Source organism: Mustela putorius, unplaced genomic scaffold (genome assembly GCF_011764305.1).
Source record: "Mustela putorius furo isolate JIRA1106 unplaced genomic scaffold, ASM1176430v1.1 tig00000095_pilon_pilon_pilon, whole genome shotgun sequence".
Taxonomy (NCBI): domain Eukaryota; kingdom Metazoa; phylum Chordata; class Mammalia; order Carnivora; family Mustelidae; genus Mustela; species Mustela putorius.
Window position 1 is genome coordinate 8946664 of NW_025421280.1, and position 18240 is coordinate 8964903.

At 41.7% G+C, this 18240-nt stretch overlaps 1 protein-coding gene across 3 annotated transcripts in view; it reads left to right on the plus strand.

The window, feature by feature from the left end:
- The window catches only part of ADAMTS9 (ADAM metallopeptidase with thrombospondin type 1 motif 9), a 163955-nt gene extending 146363 nt beyond the window's left edge, over window positions 1-17592 (plus strand). For all 3 annotated transcript variants that reach the window (XM_013053585.2, XM_013053584.2, XM_004738308.3), the window contains 2 exons: window positions 13826-13920; window positions 16073-17592. In XM_013053585.2, the coding sequence (XP_012909039.1) occupies window positions 13826-13915 (90 nt within the window). In that variant the 3' untranslated portion in view covers window positions 13916-13920; window positions 16073-17592. The remainder of the gene's footprint in view (window positions 1-13825; window positions 13921-16072) is intronic.
- The last annotated feature ends 648 nt before the right edge of the window (window positions 17593-18240 follow it).

Here is an 18240-nt window from a genome sequence, read left to right on the forward strand (position 1 = left end):
GTTAGAATTTTAAACTCCCTGGACGATTCTCTTGTAGGGCCAGGGCAGAAATTGCTGCCTGTTCATCAACCTTCCCTCAGAACTTCTGAGGACCTGGGATAGGAACCTGACCTGTGGACAAATGGGAAATTTACCAGAGTATGACCCATGGTCCCAAGTCCTTCTTCAACCACGACCCCCGGGGTCTCCTTAGAAGTGTGGGAGGGAGGGGAGGAAGAAAACAGGACGAGGACTGGAAAAGCAGGTACCATTCCAAAGTAGGCTGCCAGCTCAAATGCAGGATACCCAGGTAAATTAGAATTTGAAATAAACAAGCAACATTTTTTTTTTTAAACTGTAAGCTTGTCTTAAACATTGCATGGGATGTATTTCTTCTAAAAAAAATATTTCTTTGAAATTTACGTCTGACTTGGTGTCCTGTATTTTTATTAGCTAAACCTTATCAAAATCGGAATATAAAAATGAAATTCAAGCTGCTTCCCCCAGGAAGAAACAGCCACTTGCGACTTCCCGTGGAAATCCCAGAGTTTCCCATGCCCATTTTTTTAGCTGTCAGGGATAAATTTGTCTATGAAAAAAACCATCTTACTCCCTTTTTTTCCTCTAAGCCAATCAGCCCCTCATATCTAATTCACTAACTGGCCAATTTGATTGCTCATAAATCATTAAATGTTTTCCTTTGCACTGAAAGGAGTAAAGATAGCTGACCACACACGTGCTTTAGTGGGTGCTCCCAAATTATAATGTTCTTCCCCTGCCACTACCCCTCAGGGTCCATATATTATGGAGCATTCGCTCAGAGGAACAGAAAACTTAACTGTCCAAAATGGTCAGACATGAGGCATGATTCCGTAGGAAACCATCCTTGTAAACTATGTAACATAAGTTTCAGTTCTGTTAGCCCATGATCAACATGGCTCTTTTCATCCAGAAACTAAAAATTATTACGGCAGGGAGCGCCACCTGCTGGAGAGAGTGGTCTCCATCCTGCAAAGATCTGTTGGCCCGTTCCCAAGCTTGGGAGGGAAGTTAGCCTTTGCTACAGGGAGTCGGTTTGACAGGGTCTGTCCAGCACTCTTTATGAATCCCGGGAGCCAGGTCAGAGTCATCCATAGCCTTTGGCAGCCCTGAGAAATGTCAAATCAGTGTTCCCCTAAATCAGTGGTTCTGGAACCCGAGTGTGTATCCGCATCACCTGTGACATTCATCAGCTGCAGGGCACAGCCAGCCTCAGGTGCCTGAGGGGCTCAGGTCATGACCTCCAGGGTGGTGAGTTCGAACCCCACATCCGGCTCTGCACTGGGCATGCAGCCTGCTTGGGATTCTCTCTCTCCCTTTCTTTCTGCCCCTCCCTCCCAAAACAAATGAAAGAAAACCACAGCCAGCCTCAGGAGGGTCTCAAAATGTACATTTCCAACAATTTCCTGGGTAGTGCTGATGTCCCTGGTCTAGGATCACATTTTGAGGACCACTGACCGGTTAAATCAACCCCAAATCCTTCCCTTCAAAGTTGGACCTTTTAATTTCCCTGAATAACCAGTATTCCGTGTAATGGAACACAGTTTGCCAAACTGGATAAGGTCCTGCTCTCACCATTACCTGCCACCGTGTCCCCGAGGCACTGAGGCCTTGGTTCTCAGTCAGCTACCGTGGGCTGCCTCCTAACCCACAACTCGCTTATGAAAATCCAGCTATCCACAAGTATAAAAATCATACTATAGGCCAGTAGAGAAAAATGACATTTTACAGATGTGTGTTTTTCTTCTTCCCACAGAAGTTCGATGTTTAAATATATTCTTTTTTTTTTTTAAGACTTTGTTTATTTGAGAGGGAGAGAGTGAGAGAGAGAGGGAGAGAGCACAAGAGCAGGGTGAGGGCAGAGAGAGAAGCAGACCTGAGCAGGGAGCCCAGTGTCAGACTCCATCCCGGGACTCCAGGATCATGATATGGGCCGAAGGCAAATGCTTAACCAACTGAGTCGTCCAAGAACCCAATGTTTAAATATATTCTAAATGTTAGGCAGTGGGGGCACCTGGGTGGCTCAGTCATTTGTTGTCTACCTTCAGCTCGGGTCATGATCCCAGGGTCCTGGGATGGAGCCCCCATCGGGCTCCCTGCTCAGCCGGAAGCTAGCTTCTCCTCCCTCTCCCACTCCCCCTGGTCGTGTTCCCTCTCTCGCTGTGTCTCTGTCAAATAAATAAATGAAATCTTTAAAAAATAATAACAATAAAAATAAATAAATGTTAGGCAATGTATATATTCACATCTGTGTGACTCTATGTATACATATGTGTGTATATCGATCAATCAATTGATAATCTCCTGTGTTTTTTGGGCAGCTCACCACCAGCACACTCCAAAGAAATATACATAAACACACCTCAAACAAAGATGTGCTGACTTTTCTAAATCACATGAGCCTACTTCCCCTATTTATATTGACTGAGAAAACCAGAAAATACAGTGAAAAGTATGAAATATAAACTATTCATAATGGAACAGATAGTTACTCATTTTAATTATATGTAATAGCTCAAACCAAGCTAGGAAAATATTCATTTGAAAGAGCTTTTTAGAGGGCTTGCTCTAATGAAGAAATAAAAATGATTTATAATTAGTGTTTCATTGTATGTGAGTGGGTACTACTAAGATGCTGGGAAATATACCTTTTTCTCTAAAATAGCCACCGTTTCCATGACAATTGTGTCTATGCTAATCATTTTCTTAGTGGGGTTTTTTTCTTTGTACTCTGTACTAAAAATGATGAGTTTTCGCTCAGACTTTATCTAAATCACATTAGCAGAGTCCCAATTAGTGAAATAGCAGGAACGTTGCAAAGCCATTATCAGCAACTTTATACGTACCCAGACTTTTCCTCATCTCCATGAGAGCAGACTATGATGGAGATTCACACATAAAAACTTTTATGATAATAATAGCTAATATTTTTTGAGCATGTACATTTGGCCAAGTAGTCTGCTAAGTACTTTATGTACATTCTTGCATTTACACCAAACCTTTGAAGTGAGACAAATATTATCCCCATTTTACAGATGCGCCAGGAAATCAAGGCATAGAGAGTTTGTTTTAAAATGCAGTACAGGGGCACCTGGGTGGTTCAGTGGGTTAATGCCTCTGCCTTCGGCTCAGGTCATGATCCCAGGGTCCTGGGATCAAGCCCCACATTGGGCTCTCTGCTCAGCGGGGAGCCTGCTTCCCTTCCTCTCTCTCTGCCTGCCTCTCTGCCTACTTGTGATCTCTGTCTGTCAAATAAATAAATAAAATCTTTAAAAAATAAATAAAATAAAATAAAATGCAGTACAGGCCAGTCAGTCTGACCCTGGTTCTGTGCACTGCTGGGGCACGAGAGAGTGTGGATAAAGCATGAGCTTGGATGAGACAGAAGACATTCCAGCACATCAGGATTCTCCAGGCCCGCAGACCAGGGCTTCAGCCTGTGGAGAAGGTTCCTAGCTAGAACCTTCTAGAAGGTAGAAGGCTGGAGCTAGCTAGAAGGATGATCTGGCATCAGATCTGGTTGGCGGTGTCAGACCGGCTCCAGAACTAATATGAACCCCTAAACACAGGACCAGTTAGGGTCTTAGAAATCAGTCTTCCATCTCAATAACACTCATAATCAAGGGGAAGTGAATTTTTCAAAGAGAAACTATTTTGTTCTCTTTATTTGTTAAATTGGCAAAGCTTGCTTGCTTGCTTTTTAAATGAAATGATTTGCAAGAGACTTTCGGAGCTTGACCATAGGAAGCAAATCTTCACAACCTTGTCCCAGTTCTGGGAATGTAGCCCAAAGATATCCTGGAATGCAGGCACAAATAGAGTTCATCACAGTGTTGCTCCCAACAGTGGAAAATGTGAAACATCTAAGATGCCAAACATTGTGCAGGAATGGAGGGGTGGTGGAGGGTGGCTAATATGACATGGTAAATTTACACAGTGAGCTACACTGTTACAATTAAGGAGTTCTCCGATGCATGGTCAAGTGTTAGGGAATGAATTAGCCAAGCAGTCTGAATTGCAGGTCAAAAAGGAAGTGTGTACATCAGCTTCAGCCTCCTATTCACTCATTTATTCATTCATTTAACAAATGTGCATTTAGTGTCACTCTGAGCCATACACTGTTGGGTCCTGGAGACCTAGGAATTGAAAAAGACATTGGCCTTACCCTCACAGGGCTTACACTGTAGCAGGAAGACAGATGTAAAGAAAGAATTACCCCGTTTTGCCTGATGCTGTGTGGCAGGAAACTGGGGAAGGAAGGTGTCTGAGAGGCAGTGGTCCTTGGGCTGAGTTCTGAAAAATTTAACAGTCAAAAGGTGGGATGACCCAGTGTCCACCGAGGGGAAGAGGGACCCAGAAGAGGGTTCCAATTACAGGGAATGGCATCGTATGTGCAAAGGCCCTGTGTGATAAAAGGCATGTCCGAAGAGCAGCCCAAAGAAATGCAGAAGTCTGGGGTGGGGTAGAGGGAAGGGGTGGTATCTGGAGAGTCGGAAGATGAATCTGGAGGGGCAGCAAACTCCGTCTGTGAAAAACCACATAATTTATGCTTATTCATAAACATTTTAGACTTTACCAGCCAGGAGGCAAAATCAATAATATTATGTATTGATAGGACAAGAGTGGAAAGAAATTTGTATAAAATTTTTATGGATGGAGTTTTAAAAATAATAATGGAGTTCAATTTTTTTTTTTTTTTGCCATACATTTTTACCAATAAGAAGAATGGAATATTCAGAGTGGATAATACTTTGCTGAATTAGCTGAATATTTTGCTTCCTTCTCTATTATCAAAATTGGTTATAAGTGTTTCTTAATGCTGGTCAGAGATGGGATTTTCTGTATTTCATCTTTATAAATGTTTTTTAAATGATAAAATATATATATATATAGTCCACAACTGATACAGTCCACAACCATATAATTTTCATGGAGCATATTCATGGCTTGGCAAGCATTTCTAGAATTCTGTTAGATTATTCTCTTGGTATTTGCCCTCCAGAATGTCATTACATCGCAGATTAGGTACTTGCTACGAAGGTAAGATGGAAGCTTTGTTACATGGATTTTGAAGTATGATATTTTATTTGCACTTACATCAAAGTCCAAAAGATGCTGTTGGAATGGCAGCTCAGGCTCAGAAAATACGTCCACAGATATTTATGTGGCATGACTTATAGCTTCTTGTTTTAACTTTCAGTAGAATGGAAAGTACAGAAAGCAGCTTAACATTACTTCTGATTGGAACAATATTAACTGCCATTACAATGACGTTACCACAGTGTAAGTTGGACCTGTAAGTAGACGTCTTGCCTTGAAATTTAAGTTCAGTTCACTAAGAAATATTGTCAAGTCGACAGCAAAAGCTAGTGTCCAAAGCCAGTGAGTGTCCAAGGGCAGCGACGGAGAGCAGTTCTCATTCAGAAACCTTTAAATCCCAGCCCTGTGAGCTCAAACGTTCACAGTAAAACATTATCATTACTCAGTTATCAAACTGTTGGATGGTGGCAGGAGTCAGGGTGTTCAACGTCTAGTTCTGACTAAAAGTTTATAAAACTCATGATGGATAAGTTCCCAAGAGCAAAAGATGTTCATCCTTGATACTGCCGGTTCCATGACACCTGATAGATTCTTATATTTTGCATAGAGTGCCTACTGAGGGTTAATACAATGAGTAAACAGGCTTCAAACATCTTACATTTTTTGGAAGATTTTATTTATTTATTTATTTATTTGAGAGAGAGAGGGAGAATGTGCATAGAGGTAGGGGGAGAGGGAGAAGCAGACTCCCCGCTGAGTGGGGCTCCCTCCCAGGACTCTGAGATCATGGCCTGAGCTGAAGGCGGACACTTAGCTGACTGAGCCACCCAGCTGCTCCAATATCTTATATTTTTATGAGCTTTGTAAATTTGGCCAACTAACTCTTTCTCTGCTTCTACATATTTTTTTAAATTATGTTATGTTAGTTGCCATACAGTACATCATTCTTTTTTTTTTCTCAAAGATTTTATTTATTTATTTGACAGAGAGACACAGCAAGAGAAAACACAAGCAGGGGAAGTGGGAGAGGGAGAAGCAGGCTTCCTGCTGAGCAGGGAGCCCGATGTGGGGCTCAATCCCAGGTCATGACCCAATCATGACCTGTCTATGATCCCGATCATGACCCGAGTGAAAGGCAGACGCCTAATGACTGAGCCAACCAGGCACCCCAACTTAATTTGGTTTTGATGTAGTGTTCCATGATTTGTTGTTTGCATATAACACCCAGTGCTCCATGCAATACATGCCCGCCTTAATACCCCCCACCAGGCTCACCACCCTCCATGGTCCTCCCTTCTAAAACTCTCAGTGTTTCTTGGAGCCTGTAGTCTCTCATGGTTTTTCTCCCCCTCTGGTTTCACTTCCTTCATTTCCCCCTTCCTTCTCCTAGTGTCCTCCATGCTATTCCTTATGCTCCACAAGTAAGTGAAAGCATATGATAATTGACTTTCTCTGCTTGACTTATTTCTCTTGGCAAAATCTCCTCCAATCCTGTCTATGTTGATACAAAAGTTGGGTATTCATCCTTTCTGATGGAAGCATAATACCCCATTGTATATATGGACCATGTCTTCTTTATCCATTCGTCTGTTGAAGGGCATCTTGGTTCTTTCCACAGTTTGGTGACTGTGGCCATGGCTCTAATGAGCATTGGGGTACAGGTGGTCCTTCTTTTCACTACATCTGTTTCTTTGGGGTAAATACCCAGTAGTGCAATTGCAGGGTCATAGGGTAGCTCTATTTTTAATTTCTTCAGGAATCTCCACACTGGGGGCACCTGGGTGGCTCAGTGGGTTAAAGCCTTTGCCTTCAGCTCAGGTCATGATCCCAGGGTCCTGGGATCAAGCCCAAAGTAAGCCTGCTTCCTCCTCTCTCTCTGCCTGCCTCTCTGCCTACTTGTGATCTATGTCTGCCAAATAAATAAAAATAAAATCTTAAAAAAAAAAAAAGGGAATCTCCACACTGTTTTCCAAAGTGGCTGCACCAACTTGCATTCCCACCAACAGTGTAAGAGGGTTCCCCTTTCTCCACATCCTCTCCAATACTTGTTATTTATTGTCTTGTTGATTTTGGCCATTCTAACTGGTATAAGGTGGTATCTCAGTGTGGTTTTGATTTGAATTTCCCTGATGACTAATGATGATGGGACCTTTTTTCCTGTGTCTGTTAGCCATTTATATCTTCTTTGGAGAAGTGTCTGTTCATGTCTTCTGCCCATTTTTTGACTTGATTATTTGTTTTTTGGGTGTTGAGTTTGAGGAGTTCTTTATGGATCTTGAATATCAGCCCTTTGTCTGTAGTGTCATTTGCAAATATCTTCTCTCATTCTGTGGGTTGCCTCTGTTTTATTGACTGTTTCCTTTGCCGTGCAGAAGCTTTTTATTTGGCGAAGTCCCAAAAGTTCATCTTCACTTTTGTTTCCCTTGCCTTTGGAGACGTGTCTTGAAAGAAGTTGCTGTGGCTGATGTCAAAGATGTTACTGCCTATGTTCTCCTCTAGGATTTTGATGGATTCCTGCCTCATGTTGAGGTCTTTCATCCATTTAGAGTTTATCTTTTTGTATGGTGTAAGAGAATGGTCAAGTTTCATTCTTCTGCATGTTGCTGTCCAATTTTCCCAGCACCATTTATTGCAGAGACTGTCCTTTTTATATTGGATATTTTTTCCTGCTTTGTCAAAGATTATTTGACCATAGAGTTGAGGGTCCATATTGGGTTCTCCATTCTGTTCCATTGATCTATGTGTCTGTTTTTGTGCCAGCACCATACTGTCTTGGTGATCACAGGTTTGTAATATAGTTTGAAATCAGGCAACGTGATGCCCCCAGCTTTGTTTTTCTTTTTCAACATTTCCTTGTCAATTTGGGGTCTTTTCTGATTCCACACAAATTTTGAGAATTGTTTGTTCCAACATTTTGCAAAATGCCTTTCATATTTTGATCAGGTGACATTGGAAGTATAGATTGTTCTGGGCAGCACAGACATTTTTAAAAAATATATTATTTATTCTTTTGACACAGAGAGAGAGAGAGATCACAAGTAGGCAGAGCAGCAGGCAGAGAGAGAGGAGGAAGCAGGCTCCCCGCTGAGCAGAGAGCCCAATGCAGGGCTTGATCCCAGGACCCCAAGACCACGACCTGAGCTGAAAGCAAAGGCTTAACCCACTAAGCCACCCAGACATCCCCAGCATAAACATTTTAACAATGTTTATTCTTCTGATCCATGAGCATGGAATGTTTTTCCATTTTTTGTTTCTTCTTCTATTATTTTCATGAGTGTTCTGTAGTTCCTAGAGTATAGATCCTTTACATTTTTGGTTAGGTTTATTCTTATGGTTTTTGGTGCTATTGTAAATGGAATCAATTCTCTAATTTCTCTTTCTACGGGTACATTGTTAGTGTTTAAGAAAGCAACTGATTTCTGTGCATTGATTTCGTATCCTGCCACATTACTGAATTGCTCTATGAGTTCTAGTAATTTGGGAGTGGAGTCTTTTGGGTTTTCTGCATAAAATACGTCATCTTTGAAGAGAAAGTTTGACTTCTTCTTTGCCAATATGAATACCTTTTATATCTTTTTGTAGTCTGATTGCTGTTCCTAGGACTTCTAGTACTATGTTAAACAATAGTGGTGAGAGCGGGCATCCTTGTTGTGTTCCTAATTGTAAGGAAAAGACTCTCAGCTTTTCTCCATTGAGAATGATATTTGCTGTTGGTTTTTCCTAGATGGATTTTAGGAAATTGGGCAATGTTCCCTCCATTCCAACACACTGAAGAGTTTTAATCAGGAAAGAATGCTATATTTTGTCAAATGCTTTTTCTGCATCAATTGAGAAGACCATGTAGTTCTCTCTCCTCTTATTAATGTGTTCTGTCATATTAACTGATTTGTGAATGTGGAACCACCCTTGCCTCCCAGGGATAAATCCCACCTGGTTGTGGAGGATAATCCTTTTAATGTACTGTTGGATCCTATTAACTAGGACTGAGAATTTCGACATCCATAGTCATCAGGGATATTGGTCTGAAATTCTCCTTTTCGATAGGGGGTCTTTGCCTGGTTTGGGGATCAAGGTAATGCCAGCCTCATAGAGAGAGTCTGGATATTTTCCTTCTGTTTCTATTTTTTGAAGCAGCTTAAGGAGAATGGGTATTAATTTGTCTTTGAATGTTTGGTAGCATTCCCTAGGGAATCCATCAGGTACTGGACTCTTGTTTTTGGGAGGTTTTTGATCACTGTTTCAATCCCCTTACAGGTTATTGGCCTGTAATCTGCTCAGGTTGTCAACTTCTTCCTGTTTCAGTCTTGGTAGTTTATAGGTTTCTAGAAATGTATCCATTTCTTCTAGGTTGCTTAACTTATTGGCCTATAGCTATGGATAATAATATCTTTTAATTGTTTCTATATCCTTGATGTTAGTCATGATCTTTACCCTTTCATTCATAATTTTATTAATTTGGGTCCTTTCTCTTTTCTTTTAAAGAAGTCTGCCCAGTAGTTTATCAATCTTATTAATTCTTTCAAAGAACCAGCTTCTAGTTTTGTTGATGTGTTCTACTGTGTCTCTGGTTTATAATTCATTGATCTCTGCTCTAATCTTAATTATTTTCCTTTTCATGTGTGGATTAGGCTTAATCTGTTGTTAATTCTCCAGTTCTTAAAGTGTAAAGATAATTTGTGTATTGGGGATTTTTCTATTTTTTGGAGTGAGGCTTGGATGGCTATGTATTTCCTGCTTAGGACCACCGTTGCCGTATCCTATTGGCTTTGGACTGATGTGTTTTCATTCTCATTGGTTTCCATGAATTGTCTAAATTCTTCTTTGATTTTCTAGTTGACCCAAACATTCTTGAGCAGGAGGGCCTTTAGCTTCCAACTGTTTGAATTTCTTTCAGACTTTTCCTTGTGATTGAGCTCCAGTTTCAAAGCATTGTGGTCTGAGAAGATGCAGGGAATAATCTCAGTCTTTTGGTATCAGTTGAGACCTGATCTGTGACCCAGTATGGGGTCTGTTCTGGAGAAAGTTCCATGTGTGCTCAAGAAAGAATGAATATTTTATTGTTTTAGGGTGGAATGTTCTGTATATATCTATGAGATCCATCTGGTCCAGTGTGTCATTCAAAGCTCTGGTTTCTTTGTTGATTTTCTGCTCAGATGAGCTGTCTATTGCTGAGAGTGGAGTGTTGAGGTCTCCTACTGTTAACATATTATTATCAATATGTTTCTTTATTTTCATTAACGGTTTTGCTTATGTAGTTGGCTGCTTCCATGTTGGGGACAGAGATATTTACAATTGTCAGATCTTCTTGTTGGATAGCCCCTTTAAGAATGATATAGAGTCCTTCTGTATTTCTAACTACAGTCTTTAGCTTAAAATCTAATTTGTCTGATATGAGAATTGCTACCCTAGCTTTCTTTTGAGGTCTGTTGGCATTAAAGATGGTTCTCTATCCCTTTGCTTTCAGGCTGTATCATTAGATTCAAAATAAGTCTCTTGTAGACAAAGCATATGCATGGGTCCTGTCTCTTTATCCAGTCTGCAACCCTATGCCATTTTATGGAAGCATTTAGACCATTCACATTGAGAATGATGATTGAAAGATACAATTTTATTGTCATCATGTTGCCTGTGAAGTCCTTGTTTCTATAGATTGTCTCTGTAAATTTCTTTTCTGTGTCACTCCTGGGGTCTTTCTCTTTTTATAGACACCCTCCCCTTAATATTTCTTGCAGGGCCAGCTTAGTGGTCACATATTCTTTCAGTTTTTGCTGGTCTTGGAAGCTCTTTCTCTCTCCATCCATTCTAAATGACAGCCTTGCTAGATAAAGAATTCTTAGCTGCATGTTCTTCTCATTTAGTACCCTGAATATGTCTTGCCAGCTCTTTCTGGCCTGTCAAGTCTCTGTGGACAGGTCTAACATTATTCTGATGTTCCTCTCTCTGTATGTAAGGAATCTCTTCCCCCACACTGCCCCTAAGCTGGTTTCCTTGGTTCTAAGATTTGTGAATTTTACTATTACATGCTGGGGCGTTGGTTTGTTCTCCTTGATCTTGGGAGGGGTCCTCTCTGCCTCTAGGACACAAATGATTGTTTCATTCTGCAGATTAGGGAAGTTCTCAGCTATGATTTGCTCAAATATATCTTCTGGTCCTATATCTCTCTCTACCCTCTTAGGGATCCCAGTGCTTCTGAAATGGAACTGTTTCATGGTGTCATTTATTTCTCTAATTCTGTTTTCATGGTTTTTAAGCTCTTTGTTCCAGGCTGATTCCTGTTCCTTCTTTTCTATCAGTTTGTCTTCTAGATCACTAATTCATTCTTCTGCCTTGTATTTACCTTAGCTGTCAGAGTATCTAGATTAGATTGGATCTCATTGATAGTATTTTTAAGTTCTGCCAGATCCGCTCTCAAGTTTCTGCCTTTAGAGAATCTGTTAGCATTAATAGTTTTAGCCATCCTAGCTATTATCTGCATAACTGTTACCTTGAAGTCTATTTCCAACATTTTGCTTATATCCATATCCATTAGTTCTGTGGCAGAGGTCAGTGTCTCTGAATTTTTCCTGTGTTGGAGGTTCCTACTCTTAGCCATTCTATTGAGGGGTGGTTGAGGGAATGTACAGAGTACAGATTATTGACTGCAACCCAGGCAAGATGCACCTCTTTTATAGGGACCTTAGGGTTGTTGGCCTCTTGTTCTTCCAGCCTGTCTTCTGAGGGAGGGGCCTGACACACTGTTACTCAGGCAGCCCCATTTGGACAGAGTTGCCCTGCCCCCTGTGTGGGGGATGGGTTTAGTAAAAACCAGTTTTGGAGCCTTTTGTTCTCTGGTGGCTTTCTCTGGCAGCTTCCCCTGGCAGCTTTCTGCATCTCTTCCAAGAGTCAGAGGAGAAGTCACCATATCAAACTTCTGTCTCAGAGAGATAGCAGTCTGTTCTCCAGTGAGCTCTCCAAGCCATACTGTCTCCTTTTTTTGTCTGTGCTGCTAAAAACCACAGTGTCCTGGGTTTTGCACCCCACAGCAGCGCTCCCAGCCCTCGCTTCCAGGTCCAGGTATGTCTCTGCCCTTTGTCCTTCTAAAATCACCAGCTGCCCCCAGTTCACACGTGTGCCCCCCCCCCCACAGCTCCAGATTTCAGTCTGGGGGCCTGCCCTTTTCCCACTGGTACTGGTCTTTGAGTCTGTGCCCAGTCCCTGGCACCGGAGGCTTTGGTGCCCTGACAGCACAGGATCCAGGAGGCTTCCTCCCCTTTCTATTTATCTTCTAATATCTGCCCGCAGAATCACGGGAAGATCATGCTCCCCACTTCACACCTCAAAACCAACCACCAGAGATATTCTGTTTCTAGAGAGCCAGAGATACCTTCTTACATCTCAGGCTGATTTCAGGAGTGTTCAGATACATATTCAGCTCGATTCAGGGGACCAGTTGAAATAGGGTTCCCTACTCCTCTGCCATCTTTGCTTCTAGGCCATCTACGTATTTTTTACTATTGTCAGTTGCCAACATGTCTTGGTAGATTCCACTTCAGTTATTTGGCACTAGTGTTTCCTCAGTGTCTTTGAAGCTTTCTTGCCTGAATTCATTCCACACAGACTCTTCACAGAAGCTAATTCTTGAGTCACTTCAGACTCGGCATCACCTCCTCAAATAAACAACAGAATGATATGAATACTATCCACCCATCAACTCATCAAGTGTCAAAAAATACCACCCAAAATTATGTGCCTTGCATTTTAATTGATTATGGATGTTGCTTTCCGTGTCATTAACTTCTCAAGCAACTGTTCCTATGGAAAGGATGATAGTCTTAAACAATGTGTTTTCTCTGGACACATTTGTTCAGCTGTTCAATGAAACAAAATGTCTTTAACTCACCTGGGGGTATATACGCTGTTTTCCCTGCTTGGCTAACACATCAGCCACTTGGAAACATAGTCAGTTTCATTGTTTATTTTTACTCGGTTTTATTTTTTATTGTGAGGAAGAGATTATGCTGTGAAGAGATCGTCAGTTGTAAATTTTCTAAATGTATGACCGTTGCTTTCCTAGTGAGTTGGGAATGTATGATGAGGCTGAGGTCGGTAGCATTGGTGTATTCCGTATTTTTCTCGCATGGCTGTGGTGTCATTGCATGAGAAACATTTCATTTTGATAAGAGAATAAGTTCCTATGCCAAGGTGCCTTAAAAGAGCAACATTCAAAGTCACTTTTGTATTCAGGTTCTGACATGATGGTATATGCTGATAATAAAATAAAACAAAATGTTTCGATACGGCAATACGTACAGCATCCACAACACTGCCAAGTTCCAAGGGTGTCTCCATGATTTGCAGGGTGCTGAGTAGTACTGTAAAGCAATGAGAAGTGTCACCACTACTCACCCTGCTGTGGGAGCCTGAGCACAGGCACAGACGTTAAATGAATGAATGAGTGGGGCTGTGTTCCAATAAAACTTTATTACGGATACTGAAATTTGAATTCCCCATCATTTTCACATGTCAGGAAATATTATTTTTGGTTTGCTCCCTCTCAACCATTTAAAAATGTAAACACTGCTCCTGATTTATGGGCCATACAGAGACAGGTGGCAGGCTGCACGGGCCCACAAACCCTCGTTTGTCAGCCCCCGCTGTAGACCACGTGAGGATGTTAGGCTCTGCTTCTGGTACCTCCTGTGCATGCACGAGAGATTTCCCCAAAGCCAGTGGCAGCCCTGGGAACATTAGCCCAGCAGGTGGTCTGAGCACATGCATTTTCTTGCAGGATGGAACCCGAGTCATAGGAAAATGTGGTGGTTACTGTGGAAAATGTACCCCATCCTCTGGCACCGGCCTGGAGGTCCAAATATTATAGTTAAGGTGAGTAAGTCCCACGTTTCCCTCTCTTTCTCTCTCTCCTCTTCTTTCTGTAAACTAATAACTAGCAAATGGGGGCTGGTCAGTTGCCCCCCAGACGGGTCCTAACCTATCCTTGAAGGACCTCGAAAGTGACTCAGTACTGTTCTACCTTTTTCTCTCCTGCTCACCTGCCCTCACGTGATTGAGGTCGTCTCTGCTGCACCCTTGGAGGTGAGGTCCTTAGGCTTTTTGCATCAGCTCCCTATGCAGTATTTACCCAAGGTGTTTGCTGGACTCCATCTCTAGAAGTCCTTTGGTCTCTGGCGCATCTAACAATCTGTATTTTGAATACAGGGAGTTTTGATTCAGGTGACCTATGGATTCATGTTGGAGATGCTGCCCGAGAGTATTGCAAGAGTGATATTAATGGCATCGGTGAGCCCTGACTATGTGTCAGGTACTGAGCCGCGCACCCTGCAAGCATTATTTCCCTGAATCCTCACAATAAAGCCACAGGATGGGGCTTTATCCTCATTTTACAGATAGAGGCTGAGACCCACAGAGGCAAGTGCTTGCCTAGTCGATTCCTTTGGCAGAACCCACTTGGGGTAGTGCTCTACCCCAAAGCCAGGGCTCTTGCTTAATGTGCTATTCAACACACATGTGACTCACAGTGTCCTCTGAGGACTAGCATGATCAGCATCACGCTAGATTTGCATTTTTGGAATAAAACTCTCATGCCTTACCCTAGACCTGCAAAATCAGAATCTGTATTTTAACAAATGCACAAGAGAGTCATGCATGATAAGGTCTGACAGTGCCTGGCCTAACCTCTTTATGCTGACACGTGCTCCCTCTGCTGGGCAGAGGCCTGGATTGGTCCCTCGTTGTCTCATCGCTGTGCCTTCAGCTACAGTGGATGAGTTCAGTCAATCCCAGGAGACTTCTGCAACTTATTTCAAGCTTTGGGCAGCTCATTGTCCTGTAGGACTCTTTAAGATCCTGACGTAGGAGTACCTACTTGACATTTATGTATCAGTATTTCACTGTTTCATTAAACATTCATATTCAAAATGATGATCTTCCATTAGGATTGTTTCTGTTGAGGCAACAGGGGGAAAAAAGGAGATGTACTGCCTTAAATAACTGAGAAATCCAAGCAGTGGGCTAGCTTCAGGCATAGCTGGATCCAGAGGCTCAAACAGGATCAAGACCCTTTCATTCTCCCATAAGTCAGCAAGGCTTGTTTCATTCTCAGACAGAACATCTCCCCCACTCCCTGGTCTCTGGCAGCTCTAGGCTTACATCATCTTTGCTGTTCAGAGCCCCAGATAAATGCCCACCTCCAGCGTGCATTCTGCACAAGAACTCAGGCTCTCCTTGGTTGCATGGGCACTTCTGAACCAATTACAAGGTCCAGGAGACTGAGATCATATACCCAGCTGGAGTTGGGTGATCTGCAGCTTCGTTTAGAAGAGGAAGAAGAGGGATGCCTGGGTGGCTCAGTTGGTTGGGCAGCTGCCTTCGGCTCAGGTCATGATCCCAGCGTTCTGGGATCAAGTCCCACATCAGGCTCCTTGCTCGGCAGGGAGCCTGCTTCTGCCTCTGCCTGCCATTCTGTCTGCCTGTGCTCGCTCTCTCTCTCCCTCTCTCTCTCTGATAAATAAATAAAATCTTTAAAAAAAAAATTGAAAGTCATTTAAAAAAAAAAAGAAAAGAAGAGGAAGAAGAAGGAATTTGTTATCAGAAAAAAGGAGATGGTATGGAGGCAGGCCAAGTTAGTGGGAATCCACTAGAGATCCTCATTTTATATGTATTTTACATATTTTATATCTAGTAAAATAGTTTTGTATGTGTTTATAGGCAGTAAAATTTGAGTGAATTGTATATACATGATATTTACATGTTGTGTCTAGAAAAAAACTGGAAGGAAATGGACCAATATTTGAAGAGCAGTATCTCACGGGAGAGATTTCAGGCTATTAGTTTATTATTTTATTCTTTTTATGCTCCCCAGAAATGTTCATGTTTCTTATAGCAAACATACATCACTTTTAAAATCTAGACAAAGTAGCATCGTTTTTAAGGTCCTGTATGTAAAAAGTGATCTTGCCTGCTGTATGACATTTGAGACAGATGGTTTACATTTCTTGTGTGACTTGTTCATTTTCAGGTGCTCTGAAGAGGAAGTCATTATGGGATGGATGAAGGATAGTAATGCAATACCTCCACCTGAAATTTGTGTGCGTGCGTGTGTGTGTGAGGACTTGTATGAGTGGGTGTGTGTGTACATATGCACATATATACATAGACACACACACACATATACACGTATATGTGTGTGTGTGTATGTGGAATATCCTAATGATGTAAAGTTTAATATTTATGTTTGAAATTATTTATTGTGATGTAATATTTTTGTACGTAAAATGATTCTATTACGACTGCCTTTTGCATAATTTGTCCCTTGCAGTCAGATCACTGCATTTTACGTACTCTACATTATATGTAGTACTATGACAGAAGTGATCCTTCATTATCACGGTACATTATTGTTTACTTTCTATCTGTAAATATTCTGCTGTTACTTTTAAAATTGTACTTCGTTTTTGTTTTTTAAAACAACCTAGCTGCCATCAAGGTGCTACAAGGGTCATATGAGTGTATTTTGGCATTCCTAGGAAAGTATCCGCCAATTAGTAATGTAGTAATGTCACAGATCATTGCAGCTATTAGTGATGTTAATTGTCTATTCAGTTTCATGTGATCTCTGGGAAAAAAAATTGCTGCCTTGGTGCTATATATTGTATATACTTAAGTGATATCAGACTCAGAAATGTAAACATTTTTAATAAAAGGGAGAAATGGAAGGACAGTTTATAATGGACGAATCACTTGGAAAAGTAAGACCAGCTTGTTTATCCCTATGTTTGGATATGCCTGTTTTGGAAGAGAGGTAGACTCTGTTCTTTATTTTGTTATTGTTATTAATACTTTGCTTCAGTTCTTGGCGCCTTGATCTCTCCGAAGTTAAATGGAGGCTACTCCAAAGCAGCTTCATTACAGAATGATACTAAGAAAGTGGGACTCTCTCAATATTTTGCCAAGATGTTCTAAAGTGATGTCCATGTTTACTGGTTGCAAGACAGAGGGTGCTCAGCATGGGATGACCTTCAGGACCCCCAGCACACCTGGAGAAGTTCAGGACCAGTTTTTAGTCATCACAATTGTCTTGTCACCAGCATGTCACAGGATAAACACATTGGCTGGTGACATGACTTCTCTTCAGAACGTGAGCCTAGGACCCCGCCAGTGTCCATGGCTGCTACCGCAATCAGCATTTGTGAGAAGACATAAACCGTGGAGTACGAGACACCTGAATCTTTCTGATTGTCCATTAACCAACTGCTTGTAACTTATTTCCAAAATGGAAGTTGAAGTCATCTTTCTGACCTTCTGACCTGATTGAAGGGAAGCCACTGCCAGTGGCCCACGCCAGGTGCTCGATTTGAGAAATCCAGCCCACCTCCGCAACCCAAAGAGATTGGGAAAAAAACCTGGCAGTAACCTCCAACCCCAAACAAACTCCAGAGTGCTCCAGAAGAGGCTATACTCAGTGTATGAATGTGTTATTCTCGTTTATTAATACATTGTGAAAATATACTATGAATAAATACCATGAGCACATCCAAACATTTGTATTTTACATGGTTTCTGGACTCTTGATTCAAGTTGGATTGAAAATATGTCCAACTTTTTAAGATTGTTGGATTGAGAAGCAAGACATATTTTTGTAATCCCATCGATTACAGTTGTCACTCCAGAGATATATAAGGGACGGGGACTGTCCCCAAGGTCTGCTTTTTCACTATTCAAATCAGCTGAAGTGGTTCTGAGAGAGATATTACTCTCTTGTCTGTATGATGGGGAACAGATGAACAAATAAAACAGGAGATTTAAGTGGGCTTGGGGGCTTCATTGTTAATTTTATATGGCAGGAGTTTCTACTCTCCGGACTTAATGGTATCCAGGGAAATAAGAGCTTTCCAAAGTTGTCAGATAAACAGCAAATAGTAAGTTGGCATCCACCATATGCCAGCCCCTCCTCTAAATTTTTAGCTCTTCCTCATAACCACCAAGCAGAAGTTCATGTACAGTGAGTAAGTGGCAGTCCCCAAACACCCGTGTTTGGCTCTAATTGGGTTACAGGTCCACTTTTGGGCCAGTCATGTTGTTGAGGGGACCGATGTCATGTACCACCTAGAGTCAGGTGATTGACAGCTTCGGCTGGAGGAAAGTTCCCAGAGGAAAGGGTTTTGTTAACAAAGAAGGATAGATAGT